Genomic DNA, 18,600 nt, shown 5'->3' on the forward strand with positions numbered 1-18,600 from the left:
TCTTTTTTGTGTAGCTTGCAAATAATAATATTTTGAAGGAGAATTCACAGATCCATCATGAATATGTATACGTTTTCATTTTTTTTTTAATAAAACATGAAAATATGATTTTTGAATCCAGAACTATGTTAGTTGGGAGAACATGAGCGTTCTCAGAGCTCAGCGATTTCTGGCCGTCGGATCTCTTGTTTGATGCGTTTCCGGCCGTCGGATCTCGCTCTGGGATGATATGGGCCGTTGGATCGAAGTGAAGACACTGCTACAAGGATTAGTTTCACCCCACTGTAAAGATCTCGTGCCACCGCCGATATTTTGGTGCCCCCACGAGGGTATTTTTGTCATTTCACATCTTAGGTCAACACGTGCCCTCCTCTGATTCGCTGCCTCCTCCCCAATCGGTGCTAGGGTTCGATCTCCTCGTTCTGATTCGCTGCCTCTCTCTCTCCCTCCCGCGCCCCCCTCCCTGGATCCCTGCCCCGCCGCCGCCGTCGCCGCTCGCCCGCGCACCCGTCGCGCCTGCTCGTGGTGCAGCCACGCCTCCGCCGTGGCGCTTGCCTCCCGTGCACACGGCAGGTGCTCCGCCTCTTCCTCCCATCCGGCCAGATCTGCGGCGCACGGTCTCTCGCTCTAGCTCGCAACCCTCAGCCGTGGCTTGGGTTTCGGGCTGGGCATCGCCTTCGTCGACGGCGCGGCTCCGTTGGACTCCGGCGGCTCCTCTCCGTCTCCTTCCTCGCCCCCACACGCGGCTCCACTTCCCGCTGGCCATGGGGCTGGCCGGCAGCAGCGCCTCCCTCCCTCCCTCCCTGCCGCGGCCGGTCCCGCCGCACGGAGCAGCGCCGCTGACGGGTCCATAGGCAGGTAGCCCCACCGCTCCTTCCTCCTCCCTCTTCCTTCACCACGACCTCCCTTGTTGCATCCTCTGTCCATTCAATTTCTGTTTTCCTGACTCGTGTCGGACGAGTGGTTGCTGTGGTAGATTGGGTGTCGTGAGGATGTATGCAATGACGACTGTTTCTGGATGAGTAGTAGTTGCCGCGTGATTTTCCCACTACGTGTTCGAGTTCACATCTGATGGGATTTTGCCTGATAGGTGCCTGTGGTAATGCTTGCAGGGGCAAATATTGGTAACTCGTAGTTTGACTTTTTTCAGATGAGCTAATGTACTGCATGTTAGCAGCAGTGAAAAATGTTATACTAACGATATATATATTTAATCTACACTACCTTGACCTGAAATCATCGAAGCTTATAGCAGTAGCGTGCAGTTTGAGAGCAGCAGGAGCTTCGCCTTGGTTGTACTGGCCCAGATTGGTTGACACATTGGTTAATTGTCCATGTGTACAATCCTGTTGATTGTGGAGCAGTAAGGAACAATAGGGAATTTTTATGACCTGGACTTATCATGTGTGAATAAAATTAGGAACATACACGTTCTTCAGACCTTGTTGATCAACAAAATTATTGCCAAAAAAGTTGATACACATGTTGATCTGTAGGTTTATTCGTACAAGGTACTCTTGTGAGTATTTTCCATTTTGAAATTGAAAATAAGCTGTCAAAACTGAAATAAATCGGAGTACTGAAGATCTGCTTGTACTGCCATTTTTTTTTGAACTGTGCAGCAAAAGAAATAGTTGCCAATCAGTTAGTAGCATAATCATTGACAGGGAGTATTTAGGACAATCCATGAGGTATACTTAGATGCAAAAAAATTCTGTTAGAAGCTGTTCTTTTTTTCTGTGTGCAACTTAGGTATATGGGGTTCAGGAATATCATATGTGCTGAATTTTACTGTCAAAATTGGAGATCGGATCCAGCTCCATAATTTTACTGTATGAGCCAGCCTGTATAATTTTCAGTTTGTAGAGCTCTGTGTTGTTCTATTTTTCTATTGTTGATCAGATCCATGTTGTCCTAAATTGTAAAGTACAGCTACAAGTCTAAACCTGGACATTTTCAGAAACTGGACATTTTTAGAACCTGAACATTTTCAGTTAGTGGCTCAAATTGTTCGTATCTTAACGGGCATTCTGATCTGTCTTTTTTGGTAGCTGCGGGTTCAAAAGCGCAGTAATGATATTTGCTTACAGTTACTTCAAGTACTACACTTGGTTTATCTTTTAGGGGAAATCAGTTTTGTTTACACTGAAAATAATTTGTGTGCTTATCCCATTAACTTGAGTGTGTTATTACAGGTTGCAGGAATAGCTTTATATTAGGAGCAGCTTCTCCACCACCACTCAGCGGTAGAGGAGGTGTGGTTCTTCCCCAACACAACATAGCGGCAGCCACGGTATCCTCGGCCCTCTCCCTCTATCTACCCTCTTCTGTTCCTTACCGAAAAATCATTTTTTACCTTGTATAATACTTGTGATTTGGACCGATTTGTGTTTTGGGGGGCATCAATTTGGTGCTTCCCCTGTCCATGTGCTGCAGAGAAAAGGAGAAGAAGGGGATGGATGAGCAAGGACCAGAAGGACCTAAAGAAGAAGGGCAAGGGAGGTGGGGCGATATGCATGTCCAGGGAGGTCCGTCCCCCTCTCCTCCTCTTATCTTTCCTTGTACTGCAGCAACCCTTAATCACCATAACCACATTAATGGCCAAGCACGAGGTGAAAATACTCTCTTCATCTCTCATTTCTGTTAAATGAATAGTTACTTGACTTGATGCTGGCTAGGATCTATATGGGGCTAGGAAATGTTTTGTCTGACTATCACCATGAATATGCAATGTCCATTATTTTCTAAATTTTGTTAGTTCCACTCTGGAAGCACACCTTGCACAATAAGATAAATGCTGCATGGGGCGCCATGGCTTGGTTAACTCATTAATGTGCTATTTATTTTGTGTTTTAGAAACTAATTCATATGGAGAGCCTTTTTGCTCGGTCAAATCTGAGTTATGGTGGTAGCTGTAGCTGAAAGGTTAACTCAATAATTTCTGAAATGCATAATTAATACTTGCATTACATGGCTGAAAGGTTCTCGCCTAATCTATGCTCGCAGGTCTCCGCCGGACGCCGCCCCCCCCCCCCCCCCCCCCCCCCCCCCACGTGCGTCCAGGTCGTTGTTGCTTTTGGTGTTCTGCGTTCAAAGGGATCAAGATGGTGCCTTTCTTTGGGTCTGCATTTCGTCCACTACTTCTCCCACCCAGCAGGTAGCAACATGTGTTGAGCAATGACATAGACAACATTTTCCCTTTTTAGTAGTGATTTGATGCACCAATAAATAGATGTCCACTATATCACTTATCTCGTAGAAAGGTTTCTGTTTCTTTCTTCATCTCAATATTAGCCATTTCAGTATATGTTCATTATTCATTATATTTCTGAAATGGCATTTTTTATTAGGAGTCCTCATTATGTGTCTCTGTTTATATTATATATGTAAAGGCAAGAATCAAACAATTTTATTTATGTGCCTATGTTTGTAGATTGGTAAATCATACTTCAGTTGTTTTGACCTGCAAGAATAGTTCTATGATTAGAGCTTATAGTTTATTGTCAACTACTCCCTCCGTCCTAAAATTCTTGTCTTGTATTTGTCTAAATACGGATGTATCAAGTCACATTTTAGTATTAGATACATCCGTATCTAGACAAATCTAAGACAATAATTTTGGGACGGAGGGAGTACTTTACTGATGACACTTTTTATTTATATTGTGAGCTGCTGGTGTTGCTTCCTGTTGGACATAGCTCGTTCTCCAGTCCCCACCTTCGATTTGTGACACAGATTGGTTTATTGTGATGTTGCTTTGAACAAGGAATGGGTGATGCTATCCCACTAGGATTGTGTCATCACCACATACATAATTAGTCCCAGGAAAAATATAAAGCATACCAAGGTATTATTAAGATCGATTGAAATGATTTCCTCTGTCCTGGGGTCTAGATAAGTTAATTATCTTCATATGTAAAGTTTACACCATCAGAGAATGTACTAAGATACAGTCTAGATGCTAGAGATTTTGCATACATGTGTACTATACCCTATGTCAAAGTGTGACATCACGCTGGAGCATCCAGTAGGGGGTTGTCGTCGTCGTCGCCGTTTCGACCTGACCCGTTGCCTCCGGCGTGGCCGATCTGTTGTTCCTAGGGTATGGTGGACGACCAGTTCCGGCAGCTGCAGTCGCTGCAGGAGGATGGCGGCAGCGCGTCGGGCTTCATCGCCGAGGTCGCCACCCTCTTCATCGACGACGCCGACCGGATCATCAACGACATCGGCAGCCTGCTGGACGCCGGCGGAACCTAGCCACCACTCCCCGCCGCGCCCCTCGTTGGTAAGATTCGCCTCTCTCTCTCTCTCTCTCTCTCTCTCCTTTGCTAATTATATACTTAGTAAATATACGTACCATACGCATGGGCATCAGTAATAAATTGCAGCGGGCTACTCATGTTATTCTAGATGTATGGTACATGCTGAAAAATCTTCAGTGCTCATTATACCCTTATATTGAGATTCATATTAGTGTCTTGGCCTGGTTTGGTCTACTTTTTTAGATTGAGACTCATATTGGTGTGTGGCGGAAAATTAGGTTGCAGCTTTATATTTGACGCATGGTTTGCACTGCAGGTTACTTGCCGTGCTCGATTTTTCCTTCCACGGACGATTCTGTCATTCGCCTCTACTGCCGGTGGTCGTGCCAGTCATGCTCCTACTGGGTAAGCTCGTTTCCTTCTTTAATTCATGTACTATTTGGCAGGACTGGCTACGTTGCTGTAAAAATGTCTTTGGTTTCTTCTTGTGTGGAGCAGATTCTTTTTAGAGGCCTTGCCTTGGACTTCCTGGATCCTGATTGTTGTTTCACGTATCTGCTCTGGGCCATTGCTGTTCTTCTACCACTCATACATATATTATTTGACCATTTGCTTTGCTAAGATTCAAGTATGATGTAATTTAGATTTGTTCTCTTCAAACTTGCACCAATCAATATTTCTAGCTCTTAACATTGTCTAATATACAATTTTATTGTATGCAGGACATGCATCCTTTAGCTAAATTCATCTTTGTTTGATGTAGTTCTTTGTGATCTGAAAGCAACTGACTACTCAATACCAATCAGTGCATGGAGGGAACTCCTATCCACCACGCCGGCGACAGGAACATGGAAAACGCAGTCCACGGTGCCACCAATGAACAAGGTAAACACGAGCTGTCGGTCGCTTATAAATTCTATACTTCAGTAGTATCGATCTAGGGTTCACGTGAGTGATCTTACTGTTATTCGGGCTGTGTATAAAAATGCTGCCCTTTTCAGAGAGAATACTCCAAATCTATTGATTATAATTTAGTTGTGGTATTGATTTTTAGTTAGTATGAATACTCACATAATGAATCTATTAAACGATCTAAAGGCCACCTATTCACATATTAACTTGTGCCACCGTTGTTTTCTTACTTATCGTGTCATTCTTGTTTTTGAGCCTGGCCTGACACATTCTGTTTCCAAATATATTATACCTATCGAATCGTTTGGTGTCTCATTAACTGAAGAGATGGTCAGCCCAAAGTCTATGGTTAATGCCATTCTTGGTAACATTGGTCTGCCTGATGCAAATCAAACAAGGACTACAAGAACTACAGTGGACGTGTGGGTGCAATCATCTTTTTCTGGCCGTTCCTGGCGCATTGTTGAATTAGTCATCTTGCCTCTCTTGCACTTAACATTGTCTAATTAGACTTTTCAAAATGATTATCCAGGACTGCTTGGCCTCTCGTTTCGATTAGCCTATCATTAAAGTTGGAAACACCAGAATTGACGCTTGCGTATGAGTGTGTACAGGTTGTCCGTAGGATTTTCTTTGTAGCAAACTCGCTGGATTGTGGATTGGTTTCCTAGGCCATTGTTCTTTGTACAATACTTGAAGCGATCTGCTCGTGTGTGTGACTTTGTCCGATGATTAGGCTTTAGATTTTCTGCTGGTTTATCTTATGATTCATGGTAGCATTTGATTTTTTTTCAATTACTATGTCTCAATTGTCGAACAGGACAGTAAGAATCTAATAAAACTCTTGCACAACAAAGATTGTTGTCCTTTAGTTACCCAGACCTTTGTTTTCATGGTATAAAACCAACTGCTGTCAACTTTAGTACTCTGGAAAATTATATAACCATTCTGAAATTTCCTATGACACAGGCCGAGACAAGCATTGTAAGGATCCCAGTTAGAATGATGCTTGATCTCCTGTTAGAGCATCTTGGGCTTCACAAGGCCATCTGAGACTCAGGCTCAATGAGAACACAATGAGTGTCATCGTTCTCTCTGACACCGCTATTCAAGACGACCGGACCTGTCCACCGCGCATGCCCATTACTGGTGTTCAGTCCTCCAACGACAATATCTACCGTGTATGAACATTGCATCCTCTAATTTACCCTGTATATGAACATTCCATTCTTCAAATGTGTTGTACTATCGTTCTGATGGCTATGGAGATGTGTTGTACTGTAGTTTTGGTATCCATTGATGATGTCTTGCTCCGATTACACTTGAATGTTTCTTTTTTTATCCTGATTGAATATATATGATAAGCCTGGCTTTCTACTAACTTCACCATTACATGCATGGCCACATTGTTGAAACCGGCACCCTCGCGCCAAGGCGCGCTGCCGATCTAGTCATTTCAAAATACGGGAGCCAACACCCCCGTCCACCAAAAAGTCACTTCCGCCCATCGGCCGGTTTGATGGCCAGGGCCGTGTAGTACCCGGGGGGGGGGCTGACTTCTTCTGATGGCTTGAGGCACCCTGGGCCGACACAACGTCGTATAGGAATTTGAAGGAAATATTGTTTGATAAGAAAGAAAAGAACATAATTCTACGAAGAGGTTTAAGTGGGTGGAAATTTTCCCTCAAAATAGAATGGAAATGAATCTTAAGAAAACCTTTCTATGGATTCCAGTCCCATGGATTGAATGACCGATACAAGAAAAAAATCTGAAGGATCCTAATACTCCAAAAATCAGATAAAATTATTTTAAATCAAAGGAGACTTAAAAGGGTATCACATCCTATGAGAGAGGCGTCCCAAGTATACATCCTTTGCAGTTTATTTGGAGACCTTGGTGAACATCAAAAACAATTCAGTCGTCGATCCTTGCAAAGGTAAACCCCCAGTTTATGTTGTGCCTATACCAAAATCTTTAGTTTTGTCCACGGAACTAGTTCCATCTTGGTGCCCGCCGAGTGCTGTGAAAGTTAAGTTCAACTCTGATGGTTCCTTCATCGTGGATGGAAGAGTAGGTGCTGGTATGTTTTTGAGAGATTCTAATGGTGCAATCATCTTTTCTGCATGTCGTACGTTGTATAGTTGCCACCTTAGAAGCAAAACTGTGCACTTGTATGGAGGGTTTATCTTCTACCCTTACGAGAACTGAGCTACCTATCAAATTGGAGGTTGATTCTTGGAAGTAGTCAAGCTGGTGTAGACAAATGACATCGACAGATCAATTTATGTGTATCTTATTAGAGAGGTCAAGCTGATGATGAGTCTTCAGGAGACTAGTATTACTCATATTTGTAGACCCTAAAATAAAGTTAGTGATTGTTTAGCTATCTTTGCTAGAGACGAAGGTAGAACCATGACTTGGTTAGGTTCTGGACCTCCCAGAGTTTTGAAACTTGCTGCTTCAGATTGTAACACTGTTGGAGTTTGAGTAATACAAGTTTCTATTCGTAAAAAAAATACATGACGAGAGGCCATCAAACAAAAGTTTCAGGTGGAGAATTAGCTCACATAATGGTTAGCGACACCAGTAGATAAGATGAGAGTATGTTCTGGACCGTCTCATTCTCCTTCTCAATCTAGAATCACTTGAGCGCGTTTTGCGCGCATACGTGATCACACGGATTTGGTTGGTTAATGGAGGCGCATGCACACCATATTACCAAAGAGGTCTTAGATTTGTGAACGGAGGGGGTATTTATGAAGACTAAGAGCATCTCTAATAGATCCCGCAAACCGGGCCATCTGGCAAAATAATCGCCGGATTGCGGGACGGAGGGGGTTTGGCTGGCCCGAATAGATCCCCCAAATTCGGCCGCCTGAATTTTTTTTTTTGTGATCCTGAATCCGCTGGCCATTTCCTTCATATCTATTGGATTTCGCTCGATTTTGCTGCCTTCCCTTTGGCGCGAACCAACTTTCCGCCGCTTCACTTCCTGCTTCCCGGGCCGCCGCCGCCTCCAATCCCGCCTCTGATCTCGTTGTGTGGCCTCACGGCACCGGAATTCGACCGGATAGAGTACCCCCCCGGGTGGCCCATATCATGCACCACTGCCGCCACAACCGTCGCTCCGTCCGCCTGCGCCTCCCACTGCCCCAACTCCTTCCGCCGCCACCTTCAAGAGGAAGAGGCAGGGGAACCACCTTGTCCAAGGCGGCACTACCGGCACGGCGCAACTGACTTACGGCCCCGCTCCGATTCCACCAGCCAAGGCCACAGGCGGGAGGAACAAGACCCCCCCCCCCCCACCGGCCCGTCCGGTGCGCGGGCGAAGGCACCGAGGAAGAAGGCCATCCCGACAAGGGGCCGGGCTCCTCCTCCACCTCCGGCCGGCCACGGCATGCACATTCACGACAACTCCGCCAGTCACGCCTACAACGTGTTTGATGAAACGATCGAGAGGTCTAAATTTCTCTCTTTTGCTTGTTTTGCTCCGGTAATCTATGCTTCAGCTGTCCGGAACACTTGTTTGAGCTTTTCCCATTAAATTTTGTAGCCAAAGTATGCCCTCCACATATACCGAGATGTTGGCCGAGAGCACGGTGGATTTGAGTGCCCCCTTGGCGATTTCGATACGACTCGCGTTGAGGTCGAGGCGGAGGTGGATCAAGAGAATGACAGTGATGACGACGTGCAAGTGATCGACGAGGCCGACTATGATGCCAGGGTGGGAAGGTGATAACCCACAAGTATAGGGGATCGCAACAGTTCTCGAGGGTAGAGTATTCAACCCAAATTTATAGATTCGACACAAGGGGAGCCAAAGAATATTTGAAGGTATTAGCAGCTGAGTTATCAATTCAACCACACTTGGAGATTAATTATCTGCAACAAGTAATCAGTAGCACAGTAATATGATAGTTTTGATAGTAGTGACAGCAGCAACGGTAACAGTAACAGTGATAGCAGTAATTTCGTAGCAAGTGTAACAGTGATGATAGCAGTAGTAACTTAGCAGAAACAATATAAGATAAATTCGTAGGCATTGGATCGGTGACTTGTTGGATGATATTCATCATGTGATAGTTATAACCTAGGGCGATACGTCACTAGCTCTAGTTCATCGATATAATGTAGACATGTATTCCGTAAATAGTCATACATGGTTTATTAAAAGAACTTGCATGACATGTTTTGTCCTACCCTCCCGTGGCAGGGGGGTCCATATTGGAAACTAAGGGATATTAAGGCCTCCTTTTAATAGAGAACTGGAACAAAGCATTAACACATAGTGAATACATGAACTCCTCAAACTACGGTCATCACCGGGAGTGGGCCCGGTTGTTGTCACTCTGGGGTTGCCGGATCATAACACATAGTAGGTGACTATAGCTTGCATGATCGGATCTAAAACATGGATATAATGATGAATTCATAAACGGTTCAGATCTGAGTTCATGGCACCCGGGCCCAAAGTGACAAGCATTAAGCATAGCAACATCAATCTAAGAACATAATGGATACTAGGGATCAGGCCCTAACAAAACTAACTCGATTACATGATGAATCTCATCCAACTCCTCACCGACCAGCGAGCCTACGGAGGAATTACTCACTCTCGGTGGGGAGCATCATGGAATTGGCGATGGAGATGGGTTGGTGATGACGAAGAACGAAGACCCCCCTCTCTAGAGCCCCAAACAGACTCCAGATCTGCCCTCCCGAGGAAGAACAGGGCTTGGCGGCGGCTCCGTCTCGTGGATCGCGATAATTCTTTCTCCCTGATTTTTTTCTGGAAATATGTGATTTTGTAGTATCAGGGGGTCGTCAGCGGGGCCACCAGGTGGGTACAACCCACCTGGGTGCGCCAAGAGAGGGGGCGCACCCTGGTGGGTTGTGCCCAACCAGGGCCCCCCCTCCGGTGGGTCTTGGCTCTAGAAATTCTTATTACTGATATAAAAAATCCTCGCAAAGTTTCGTTCCATTCCGAGAACTTTTATTTCTGCACAAAAACAACACCATGGTAGTTCTGTTGAAAACAACGTCAGTCCGGGGTTAGTTTCATTCAAATCATGCAAATTAGAGTCCAAAACAAGAGGAAAAGCATGAGAAAAAGTAGATACGTTGGAGACGTATCAACTCCCCCAAGCTTAAACCTTTACTTGTCCTCAAGCAATTCAGTTGATAAACTGAAAGTGAGAAAGAAAAACTTTTACCAACTCTTTTGCTCTTGTTGGCATAAATAAGCTTAAACAGCACCCAGGTTTTCAGCCAACATTATAACTAACCATGTCAACAATAACTCTTAAAGATTATAATGACTCATATCAATGACATAATGAGCTAGCGAGCAATAATAAGATATCTCAAACAGCAACACGTTGACAAAACAACCATGATATAATCTGACAATAGTGGTATCTCGCTAGCCCTTTCTGAGACCGCAAAACATAAATGCAGAGTACCTCCAAAGTTCAAGCAGCGACTAAACATTGTAATTCATGGTAGAAAAGATTCAGTCATGATGCACCCAACATTAGCTACACACAATGCATAAATCATGATAGCTGTGCTCTACTCAGTTTCTGGCGCTTGTTTTAGAAGGTGGTGACACAACATAAAAGTAAATAGATAGTCCCTTCGCAGAGGGAAGCAGTGATTTGTAGAGGTGCCAGAGCTCAATTTTTAAAACAGAGATAAATGCTTATTTTGAGACATGCACCCTTCTTATTCACTTCACAACCATCAGTTATCAACATCTTCCATGCTAAGCACGCTAGTGGCGGTTCCCAAGCGATAAAAGTAAAGGTTTTGACTCCGTTGGGAGTTTTTGTTTGATTATTTCAGAGATGAACTCTTTTTCATGTTTGCAGTTTGGGGCTGGGCATCCCTATACCGCCCATTTTCTCGTGTGATGGCGAGTGAATAAACACTCGACCTGAGAATAACCAGCTTAGCATGGAAGATACCGACCACCTCCTGTCGTTCCATGAACGATCCAGGCACACAAAAAGGATAATTTTTAGAAGTTTTTAGAGGTGGCACATGCAAATTTAATTAGGACGGCAGGGTAATACTGCATATAGGTAGGTATGGTGGACTCATCTGGAATAACTTTGGGTACAAAGTTTTTGATGTACAAGCAGAATTCCCACTTAGTACAAGGCTAGAAATTTAGATTGAGAAGCGGCTAGTTAGAGAGCAACAACGATCATAACCATGCATTATGCATAAGTAACATTGGACACTCGCATGAGTAGGATATGAACACCATGAACATAAATATCATAGAGGTTATGTTGGTTTTGATTCAACTACATGCATAAACATGTGCCAAGTCAAGCCACTCGAACATTCAGAGGAGGATACCATATCGTCATACTACATCACAATCATTTTAACGCTATGTTGATATCCAAGATAAATCATTATCAACTCCCAGCTACTTATGCATGGCATGAGAAACTATAATCTCTAATTGTCATTGCAAACATGTTTAATTATAATGGGCTGAATCATGGATACTAGGTTAAACATATTTACACAAACAGAACAAGTCGAGTTCATACCAGTTTCTCTCTGCCACGGCCAGTTCATCGAATGTCGTCATTATTGCCTTTCATTTGCACGACCGAACAATATGAAAATAATAATAGTGCAAGAGTGCCGTGGACTAAGCTGGAATATGCAAACATTTTATTCAACAGGAGAAGACAAGGTAAAATGGGATCTTTATTAGTTCAACATTTATTCATATGAGAGCCACTCAACATTTTCATCGTGGTCTTCTCCTCGGTACAACTTGAATAAAAAGAAAAGAAATTCAGAGAAACACACTGAAATATTTTTGGAGTTTTTGGTTTTCTTCAACAAGCAAGTAAAAGCAAAAACGAGAAAAATTATTTACACGGGAAAGCTCCCAACAAGAAAAAGAAGAACAAGGAAATCTTTTTTGATTTTCTTTTTAGTACTACTACTAAGCATGCATAGAAAGTAAATTACTACAACTATTTTTTTGGTTTTTCTAAAGTTTTTCAAACACACAAGAAGAAAGCAAGAAAATAAATCTAAGCATGGATGGTACAATGAAAAAGTGTGAGCACCGACAAATGAAATGATATGCGTGAACATGAATATAATGTTGGTGAGAAACACGTACTCCCCCAAGCTTAGGCTTTTGGCCTAAGTTGGTAGTCGATCAGTAGCCTGGAGGGTAGTAGTTGGCGTGGTAGCTCACGGAGGCTCTTGGTGCAGATGCCTCGGCACGCCGTGCCGCCACCACTACTGCGTTATGAGCTCGGGCCTCGCTCTCAAGAACAAAATATCTTCCCTTGCTGTTATAGTCAAAAAGAGCAGGCGCAGGCAAATACGTGTCCACAATAGATGATTGGTTAAACATCAGATTATAAGTGAAGTCATGAATCTTTCTTTTAAGGATTTTATGCTCTTTCAAAGCATCAAAATCTAAAAACCGAGTGGGTAAGATAGGATCAAAGGGCAAAGGTGAAACACCCAGCCCTCATGCTAGACGTGTGGCATAAATTCCACCATAGAACCAGCCACTTTTGGCGTTATGCTGAAGTCTACGTGCAACAATCGCTCCAAGGTTATAATTCTTTTCACCAGTGAGAGCGGTGTGAATGAGGCTCACGTATGGCGCACAGAGTATGCTACAGTCTTGCTTTCCTACTATGCATTTCCCGTTAAATAATGCAAAATACTGAATTGTGGGAAAGTGAATGCTCTTTATTCTTCCTTGTCTCACTCCCCTATTTTCACCGTAACAAAGGCTAGTCAAGAAAGATTCATACTCAGCCGTTGGTGGCTCATCAAGCGAACCCCAAAATGGAAGTTTGCAATGATAAGCAAAATTCTCTAATGGAATAGTATATGGATTATCATAAAGCATAAACGACACCCTAGACTTACGTGGAAAATATTTAAATCCTTTGACAAATGATTCAGTGAGAAGTTGGTGTTGTTCACACTTATCTAAAAGGTAGGGACCGAGACCGGCATTGTGAACATATTGCTCAAATTCCTCCTTAATGCCCACTCGCATCATATACTCATCGCAGGGCCATAAGCATGTTTTGGTAGCGGCATCTCGCGTGGAACTTTCACTTGGTTCTACATAAGACCAGCGAGTGGAACTGTCACTAGAAGATGCCCCCGAGGATCGTCTCCTCGAAGAACTCCTTCCAAATAGGTTCATCATGTCCGCATACAATTTTTCCTATGAAAAAAATTCTGAATTTTTAGTTCACAAAATTTTCTCAACAAAACTTCACAAAATTTATAGCAACTACTCATAGGGATACATAGAGGCCATAGCAAGCATTCAAACTACTTAGAACACTAAGAATTCAACATGCAAGCACATCTACAACAGCACCAAGAGTAGCTAATTATTCAAAGTATAAATCACTAAAACAAAAACTAATTGGACAAATGGTGAGTCACATACCAAACAACAATCCCCCGAAACAATTTCGGAAATGGAGCTTCGAGCAAAGAGATCGAAATCTGCGGGTTTGAGCTCAAGAACACGGGAGAGAGAACAATAGGGATTTTTTTTCTGGAGGTAAGTGATGATGTGGGATGAAGAGGTAAGTGAGGGGGCCCACGTGGGGACCACAACCCACCAGGGCGCGCCTGGGGGTGCTGGCGCGCCCAGGTGGGTTGTGCCCACCTGGTGCACCTCCCTCTAGTATTATTTGCACCAAAAATTCATAAATATTCAGAAAAAATCATGTTCAATTTTCAGGGCATTCTGAGAACTTTTATTTTTGGGTCATTTTTTATTGCACGGGAAATTGAGAAAATAGACAAAACATGGCATTTATTTTATTTAACTAATAAAGAAGAGAATAAAAAGTAGGGACAAAAAGTAGTGCTTACTAAATTCATCAACTTCATACCGCTCAAAAATGATTTATTAATAAGGTTGATCAGGTCTTATTAATAACCACCTTCGATTAGCATGAGACCGAAGAACTTTCATATATCACTAAGTTACCTCAATGGGGATATGGATGTCCCCAACAATAAGCATTTCATATTTCTTTTTGACAGTAGGTAGAGGTATTTGAAAACTTCCAATAGTGATTGTCGGAGGTTTTTCATTAACATTAATACCATTCACTTGGAATTGTTTCTTAGGAAAGTGCACCGTATGCTCATTACCATTAATATGAAAAGTGACCTTGCTTTTATTGCAATCAATAACAGCCCATGCAGTATTCAAGAAGGGTCTACCAAGGATAATCGACATGTTGTCGTCCTCGGGCATCTCAAGTATAACAAAGTTAGTCAAAATAGTAACATTAGCAACAACAACGGGCCCATCCTCACAGATACCGATAGGTTTGGTAGTTGACTTGTCAGCCATTTGCAAAGATATTTCAGTAGGTGTGAGTTTATTAAAGTCAAGTCTTTTATATAAAGAGAAAGGCATAACACTAACACCAGCTCCTAAATCACACAAAGCAGTTTTCACATAATTCTTTTTGATAGAGCAAGGTATAGTTGGTATTCCCGGATCTCCATATTTTTTAGGTACTCCATCTTTGAAAATATAATTAGCAATCATAGTGGAGATTTCAGCTTCCGTTGTTTTTCTCTTATTTGTAATGATGTCTTTCATATACTTTGCATAAGGAGGCATTTTCAAGATATCAGTCAAGCGAGTACGCAAAAAGACTGGCTCAGCATTTCAGCAAAGTGTTCAAATTCTTCATCATCTTTCTTTTTAGTTGACTTGGGCGGAAAAGGAATAGGTTTTTGAACCCACGGTTCTCTTTCTTTACCGTGTTTTCTATCAACAAAGTCTCTTTTATCATACCTTTTATTTTTGGGTTGTGGGTTATCAAGATCAACAGGGGTTCTATTTCAACATCATTATCTCGTTCTTTATCATTATTTGGTTGAGTGTCTTCATGAACCTCATCATTATCTTTTTCATTATCACTCGGTGAGTGTTCATTACCAGATTGAGTTTCAGCATCAGAGATAGAAGTTTCATTTGTATTATCGGGAGGTTTTTCTATTTCAGGTTCACTAGAAGTGTGCAAAGTCCTATCATTTTTGTTTTTCTTTTTCTTTCTAGAAGGACTAGGTGCACTAGTGTTAGCTCTTTGTGAGTCTTGTTCAATTCTTTTTGGGTGTCCCTCAAGATAAAGTGGTTCCTGAGCCATTTTACCTCCTCTAATTGCAACTCTAACAGCAAAGTCATGCATATTATGATTCATTTCATCAAGTAATCTCTTTGTGATTTAGCAACTTGTTCTAGCTGAGATTGAACCATAGAGGCATGTTTTCCAACACCTCTAACATCATTTGAGATTCTAAATAACAAGTCACTCAAGATGTTGGGGAACGTAGTAATTTCATCTCCGCGTCGAGCTTGATCGGTCATTGATCGTTGAATTCAGCTCCGCGGACATCTTCTGGCACTCGCCCTTAGGCGACGTGCTAAGCTCATTAAAAAATCTATCCTTAGCGGGGGATTCACAGCCGAATTATATCCAGTTCGAACTTGAGGCTGATGACGGAGAATTTCGTTTCCCACCCACCGCCCACTTCATAGCCACTGTCGAGGACTTAACCGACACGCTCGATTACGGCTCCGAAGACATCGACGATATGGACGACGATGCCGGAGAAGAAGAGGCCCAAAATCCGCCGTTTACCGGACGTTGGACGGCCACTTCCTCGTATGATGTATACATGGTGGATGCACCAAAAGAGAATAGCGGCCGTTGGAGATATGCCCTACAGGTAATCATGTGATGATCAATGATATGTATCAATAAGTATGTGACTTGTTTGTGGAACTATGTATTGTATGATGATTGTTTTAATGGTCCCTAGTTGATAAGGTTATGCGGACACATATCCTTGACTAGTATATGACTCGGTTGATGACTATGTTTCACAAGTCATGTGCATGGAGATGCTAAACCGATAGTATGGGCTCGGGGATGGAGATCACCGAGCCGGACAGACCCACTTTGAGACGCAGCGAGATATAGTCATCTGTTAGTCTCAAGTGCAATGTCTATGCCATGTCCTAGACCTGAGGTCCTCGCATGTTCTCGGGATGAGGATCGACTCACTTAGGGTCTATCAAACGCTACTCCGTAACTGGGTAGTTATAAAGGTAGCTTTCGGGTGAGTCGTGAGACATGCCGCGAGACATGGTTGACCAAGATGGGATTTGCCCCTCCTATTTGGAGAGATATTCTCTGGGCCCTCTCGAGTGATCAGATTCGGAAAACATGGCCATGCGACTTGGGTTAAGTGTTAACCCAGTTCGGGAATCTGTATCATGGTTTCGAGAAGAGAGGTCGAGCTAACACAAGGGTGACAAGTACTCGCCTTGAGCTCGACAACAAATATCGTGAGGCAAAAGGAATGTTGCATATGCCACATTGTTGAAGTTCGTCAAACGACTTTACGCCCACATGGGAGTTGGCATGTTCTGCTAGGAGCCGCTACCAACTATCGACTCTGGTCGTGTCCATGTGTACGTGAACCTATAGGGTCGCACACTTAAGGGGCTGCAGCCCATTCGGATTGGATCCGAGTGGAAAATGGATGTGGACTCCTAGTGGGCTCAAGTGTTGAGCCCACCTCGGAGGTCTATATAAAGGGGAGTGGGCACACCACTTAGGGTTGATCGAATTGAACCCTGGTTAGCCACCGCCACTCCCCACGCCCATGCCGCGCGACTGGACCTAGCAATCCGCCGCTCGACGCTGCTCCCCGTACGTGTGGATACCTTGGAGGCATCGCATCTGCGGTGCTTGGACGAACCGTTCGAGGGAACCGCGAGGTGCCGTTCGCGGGAGATCACCGTTCACGGGTCTTCGCTGTTTGCGGGAGATCGGCAACACAAGGAGGAGACGGCCAGGGAGATCGGCTACATGCATCACCAACTCTACTTCCGCTGCGGTGACTGCGCGTCTAGTGGTAAACCCGATCCCGTGATCTATTTCCAGCAGCATGATCTTGGGTGCGCGGTAGAAAATTTTATTTGGCGCTAGCATAGCGTACCGCGTGTTCCAACAATGGTATCAGAGCCTCCACTGTGTGATGATAGATTCGATGATATGCATATGAGATATGTAGATCGGTTCAAGTGCGGGTCGATGAGATCGGTCGCGCACGTCAGTGTTGAAGGTTGGTTTCGTGATCTTGTTTCCGTGATCGTGATGCAGAGGTCGTGACACGACTTACCCCTACCGGTCGGTTTCCGCCATCGGGGTAGACAGTGGAACGCAAATCCGGATGCAGCACGCGAAGATCAATGAGATTGATCGCATCGGAACATAGATCAACACCTTGGAAATGTGATTTCCGCGGTGCTGAAATCTGTTGGAGCGGTCTAGGTAAAACGGCTGTAACTTTTGCATACGAACTCCGATTTTGCTCCACGACCTGTCAAACTGAAGCTAACGAAAAGTTGGATTAGCGTCGAAATTTTGCAACATGATTTCGGCGCTTCTAGCTAGGACAAAATCCGCTTGGAAGATAGAGTTTCACGAGGTTTTATCTTCGGCGGTAGAACGTCTGACTCGTTTTTGCAGGGAATGACTGTGATTTGGTATAGCCCATGTATGTTGCTTGTATATTATTGTTTCATGACCTGCGTGTCATGAGTGCGGCAACCGGCAAGAGCCATATGGTTGTCCCATTATTGTATTAATGACCTGCGTGTCAACATGAGAAGCCTTGTAATGTAATTTACTTTCAGTAGCTATTGGTTTTTAATAGCATAGTATCTTATGTAACACTTGGCGGTTGACACCATGGCGTGGAGATGGAGATCACCACGAGGACAACCATGCATGGGCAGACCGCGCACGTGGAGATGGAAATCACCACGCGCTGTGAAAAGGGGCTATACCATATCACACATACATAAACTGCCTGTGAAAGTTTATCCCTTTTATGCACCCTTCTTTTTGCATGGTAGATGTTTTAAGTGACCCCTCAAAGAATGTCAAGTACAAATGCCTCCCCAATTGCTGCACCTTCACATGTCAAGTATATTTAGTGGCGGGCCTATGAAATTAGGGTGCCACTAGATCTCCTTGAAGTGATGGGTTTGTGTCGGACACTTACACGCGAAGCATTGGTTGACTTGTCGTGGCTATCAAAACAGTTTTGGGCTATGAGGCATAGGAGTTGGCGAGGCATGAGATGTCCCCAACAACAAGAGTCGTATGGAGATACGATTAGCAAGACTTGCTTACCGAGTGATCTTGTCCTCTAGCGGTGATGCAAAAGCTCACTAGTTGACATGTTGATCTTGGATCTTGAATCACTAAGTATCAACCGAGGGATGTTGATTTCAGTGGGAGTAATGATCTTATTAAAATGTTTAATATGAATTACTCTTCATGAATACATGTCTTAGTGTTT

At 43.6% G+C, this 18,600-nt stretch overlaps 1 protein-coding gene across 14 annotated transcripts; it reads left to right on the forward strand.

Moving 5' to 3' along the window:
* The first annotated feature begins 382 nt into the window (after nt 1-382).
* LOC109755443 (uncharacterized) lies at nt 383-6,555 on the forward strand. Of its 14 annotated transcripts, none has more exons than XR_012184765.1 (10): nt 398-858; nt 2,196-2,293; nt 2,437-2,528; nt 2,857-2,925; nt 3,007-3,157; nt 4,102-4,285; nt 4,579-4,667; nt 4,761-4,890; nt 4,985-5,147; nt 6,144-6,555. XR_012184765.1 is itself a non-coding variant. In XM_073500311.1 (8 exons), the coding sequence occupies exons 3-8, from the start codon at nt 2,460-2,462 to the stop codon at nt 6,225-6,227; spliced, it is 699 nt and encodes a 232-aa protein (XP_073356412.1). In that variant the 5' UTR covers nt 383-858; nt 2,196-2,293; nt 2,437-2,459; the 3' UTR covers nt 6,228-6,555. The 14 variants fall into 14 exon arrangements, 5 of the variants coding, with proteins under 5 accessions (XP_073356412.1, XP_073356413.1, XP_073356415.1 ...); XR_012184771.1 differs by having other exon boundaries at nt 5,026-5,147; XR_012184764.1 differs by lacking the exon at nt 2,857-2,925 and having other exon boundaries at nt 383-858.
* The last annotated feature ends 12,045 nt before the right edge of the window (nt 6,556-18,600 follow it).

This window comes from Aegilops tauschii, chromosome 5 (genome assembly GCF_002575655.3).
Source record: "Aegilops tauschii subsp. strangulata cultivar AL8/78 chromosome 5, Aet v6.0, whole genome shotgun sequence".
Lineage (NCBI taxonomy): Eukaryota > Viridiplantae > Streptophyta > Magnoliopsida > Poales > Poaceae > Aegilops > Aegilops tauschii.

Bases quoted from the DNA above. Each gene is read 5' to 3' on its own strand.
- LOC109755443 (XM_073500313.1), top strand. From the start codon at position 2,460: ATGAGCAAGGACCAGAAGGACCTAAAGAAGAAGGGCAAGGGAGGTGGG. The intron at 2,613-3,006 runs GTGAAAATACTC...CTATGCTCGCAG, and splicing joins CATTAATGGCCAAGCACGAG to GTCTCCGCCGGACGCCGCCC. The intron at 4,286-4,578 runs GTAAGATTCGCC...TTTGCACTGCAG, and splicing joins CCCCGCCGCGCCCCTCGTTG to GTTACTTGCCGTGCTCGATT.